General features: G+C 38.0%; 1 protein-coding gene across 1 annotated transcript; it reads left to right on the forward strand.

Annotated features, from left to right (window-relative positions):
- The first annotated feature begins 761 nt into the window (after positions 1–761).
- On the forward strand, positions 762–2,666 carry LOC137614996 (uncharacterized). Its single transcript, XM_068344631.1, has 2 exons — positions 762–1,172; positions 2,199–2,666. The coding sequence occupies exons 1-2, from the start codon at positions 762–764 to the stop codon at positions 2,664–2,666; spliced, it is 879 nt and encodes a 292-aa protein (XP_068200732.1).
- Positions 2,667–3,157: the final 491 nt, after the last annotated feature.

The following is a 3,157-nucleotide window of genomic DNA, read 5'->3' on the forward strand; positions in this document are numbered from 1 at the left end:
ACTATTTTCCCTGTTGGAGTCCCAGGGCTAATAACATCATGCCTTTCCAATTAGGGTTGTAGCTTAGCAAATAATAATAATAATAATAATAATAATAATAATAATAATAATAATAATACCGGTCCCCAACCTCCAGATTCTGCAAGTTTGTTTAAGGACGATGCGCTATTCAGGCATATTCAACAATCAAAGCTGAGGGAACTATTCTTATACAAAAGCTGAAAGAATTGGGAATTTGAACCAACGTCCTTGAGATCTTATGGCAACTGGTAATGTTAACGAATGTTTTGAAACAGAAAATGTATAGGTACAACTTAGTTTTACCGAAACAATGGTAGGCCTATTATACTAAGACATGTAGAGTATGAACCTTGTGAAACCTTGAACGCAGCCGTAAGTGCTTTAAATACTCGGTAATTGTATCCCAGAATGGGGAATGAATAAGCTTTTCCACCACCCACCCCCACAATATTCGTACCTAAAGGTGGCCATACATGTACGCGACTGGCGCGCGGATTTCATAGCGACTGGCGCGAACCGGTCAGTCTTTAACGTGTATGGGGCCTATTGATGGCAGTCCTGTCGAGCCAGGCCTGTCGCGTCGTCCTTTCAGCATGTTGAACTGATTGGCGCGTCGCGCTGTGGGTTTTGGGAAGGACTGAGGCAAAGTTTCAACATGTACAATACCTGCAGAGTACTCAGACTCGATCGCCCTATTTTTTTCCTCGTAGGAGTCGGGTCAGTACTGCTGTCGTGAAAGGATGTCGCAGTCAGTCAAGTATTTACCTCACGATTTCATTCGTGAGTTTTTGGAGCTGTACAGAGCACTTCCTTGCTTGTGGAAAATAGGAAGTCCGGATTATTCCAATAGAGTAAAAAGAGGAGCAGCTTATGAGCAATTACTGGAATTATGTAAAAAAATAGATACAGATGCAAGCATAGATTTTGTGCAAGCCAAAATTGCCACATTCAGGGGATCATTTCGGAAAGAGTTGAAAAAAATTCGGGAATCGAAGAAATCGGGTGCAGGAGAAGAAGAGGTATATGTGCCCAAGTTGTGGTATTTTGATTTATTGCTATTTACAGCAGACCAAGAAACTCCTCGGGAATCAAACTCGAACTTGCAAGATCAACAAAATCAGGATTCTCAAGAAAAACCCGCAGACCCAAAAGTGAGTAGACATTTATTTAGTTTCAATACACACACTATATTTATCTATTAAACACACTGTATACTCTACATGCATTGTATTGGTACATAACATTATTTTATCAGTCTATCTTGCCATGGTACTTTGCCATCACCATTGAAATATGCAACATATGACAGCCTAGCATTTTTGGCTGCATCACTGGCATTTCGTTGACCTAATGCCTGAAGATTTGTGAAGTGGGCATCATTTGAGTCCTTTCTCCAGTCTGCATCCGATACAATGCCACTTTAAATGTTTTCAAAGTCAGTCATATTTAGAGGAGTGTAGGAATTCCTGCAATTTCTCCGTAAGAAATTATGAAGTACACAGCTTGCCAAAACAACACGGTCAATTTTTTCTGGTTTCAAGGCGATGGATGTGTGGAAAACTCGAAATACATTGGATAGTACACCAAACGCATTTTCGACTACTCGTCTGGCGCGAGAGAGTCTGTAATTGTAAATTTTCTTTTCATAAGTTAATTCTCTCTGGGGGAAAGGTTTTAGCAAGTGCTCGTGAAGCGCAAAAGCTTCGTCCCCTATAAACACGAAGTTCAAACCATATTTGGTTTCATTATTTTGGGGTAAATTTAAAGTACCTTCTATTAAATTTTTGTGAAAAACGGTGTCTTCGATTATTCCTCCATCTGAAATGCGACCATTCTTGCCCACATCAACCATCAAAAACTCTAAATTAGCATTTACTATTGCCATGAGAACGACGCTGAAGTAACCTTTATAATTGAAGTAATATGATCCACTGTTAGAAGGGGGTACAATAGATACATGTTTGCCATCAATTGCTCCACCACAATTGGGAAAATTCCATAAGAGATAGAAGTCATCGGCAATTTTTTTCCACTCTCCACTGGTTGTAGGGAACTGCAAAGAAAAAAAAAGTGGCAAATTTGAAAACACATGCATATGTTAATCAATATCACACACACACGCACACATATCAATTGTGACTAATTATATTGTGTTTGCATTTCACAATCTATTTCAGGGTGATGAAGAAATATCTTCAGATACTGCAGGAGAATCTACACCGGAACCATCTAGGCCTAGTTCCGCCTGCTTAGAGATATCTGGGACAGCTGAGAATTCAGGGGCAGCTGCGTCTTCTTTCAAGACACATGTTCATGTATCTCGTAATAAGAAAAAACGCCATCTTGAATTTCCAAAGCAAAGACTCCTTGAAAAAGCAGAGAAGTATCTTGATGCAGAAGATGATGATGAATTAGATTTTTTCGGTAAATTTGTGGCAACAAGGTTGAGGCAACTTAATGATCAACAACGTGTTTTGGCAGAGAAGCAAATCATGGAAATATTGTATAACTGTTCACAGAATATGGTTTCCTCTCAATTTTCCCTTGCAAATAAAAATCAGATGAACACTAGGGAGACTTTACATTCTACAAATTTACAGGCTAGTGGGCAAGAGGAAGATTTTTCTTCATATATCTCATTATGATGTAAATAAATAAGTTTATAAGAATTCTTTGACATTGCAAAACATAATTACAACAGTTCATAATTATCTGAAATCTTTGACGTCGTACTGATGTTATCCAGTAATGTCTAAAACATCTCATTATGATTTACATTGAAGAATTTACATGACAATTTTCTAACTATAATATGAATGAATTCTCTGACGTCGTATTAATGTTACCATTCAGTGATGTTCAAAATAAAATACTACCATTCAGTAATGTTCAAAATAAAATACTACAAGTTCATTATATTTTGCTTACCTTTAAATATTCATTCCTCAAAGCATCATATATTGCTTGACATGTCTCGGATATGATGTGTCCCAACGCTTGTGCCGATATGCCTGTCGAAAACTTGAGATCTTCCAATGATCGGCCTGTTGCTAGGAACGTCAATGTGGCAATTAACCTTTCTTCGGCAGGAATAGACTTCCTCATTACCGTATCCTTCTTTGTAATTTTTGGAGAA

Source organism: Palaemon carinicauda, chromosome 21 (assembly GCF_036898095.1).
Source record: "Palaemon carinicauda isolate YSFRI2023 chromosome 21, ASM3689809v2, whole genome shotgun sequence".
Taxonomy (NCBI): Eukaryota; Metazoa; Arthropoda; class Malacostraca; order Decapoda; family Palaemonidae; genus Palaemon; species Palaemon carinicauda.

What these genes read in the sequence shown, in the direction of transcription:
- LOC137614996 (XM_068344631.1), top strand. Translation starts at nt 762, where the DNA reads ATGTCGCAGTCAGTCAAGTATTTACCTCACGATTTCATTCGTGAGTTT. An exon ending in AAAAACCCGCAGACCCAAAA is followed by an intron (nt 1,173 to 2,198) that starts GTGAGTAGACAT and finishes AATCTATTTCAG; the next exon opens with GGTGATGAAGAAATATCTTC.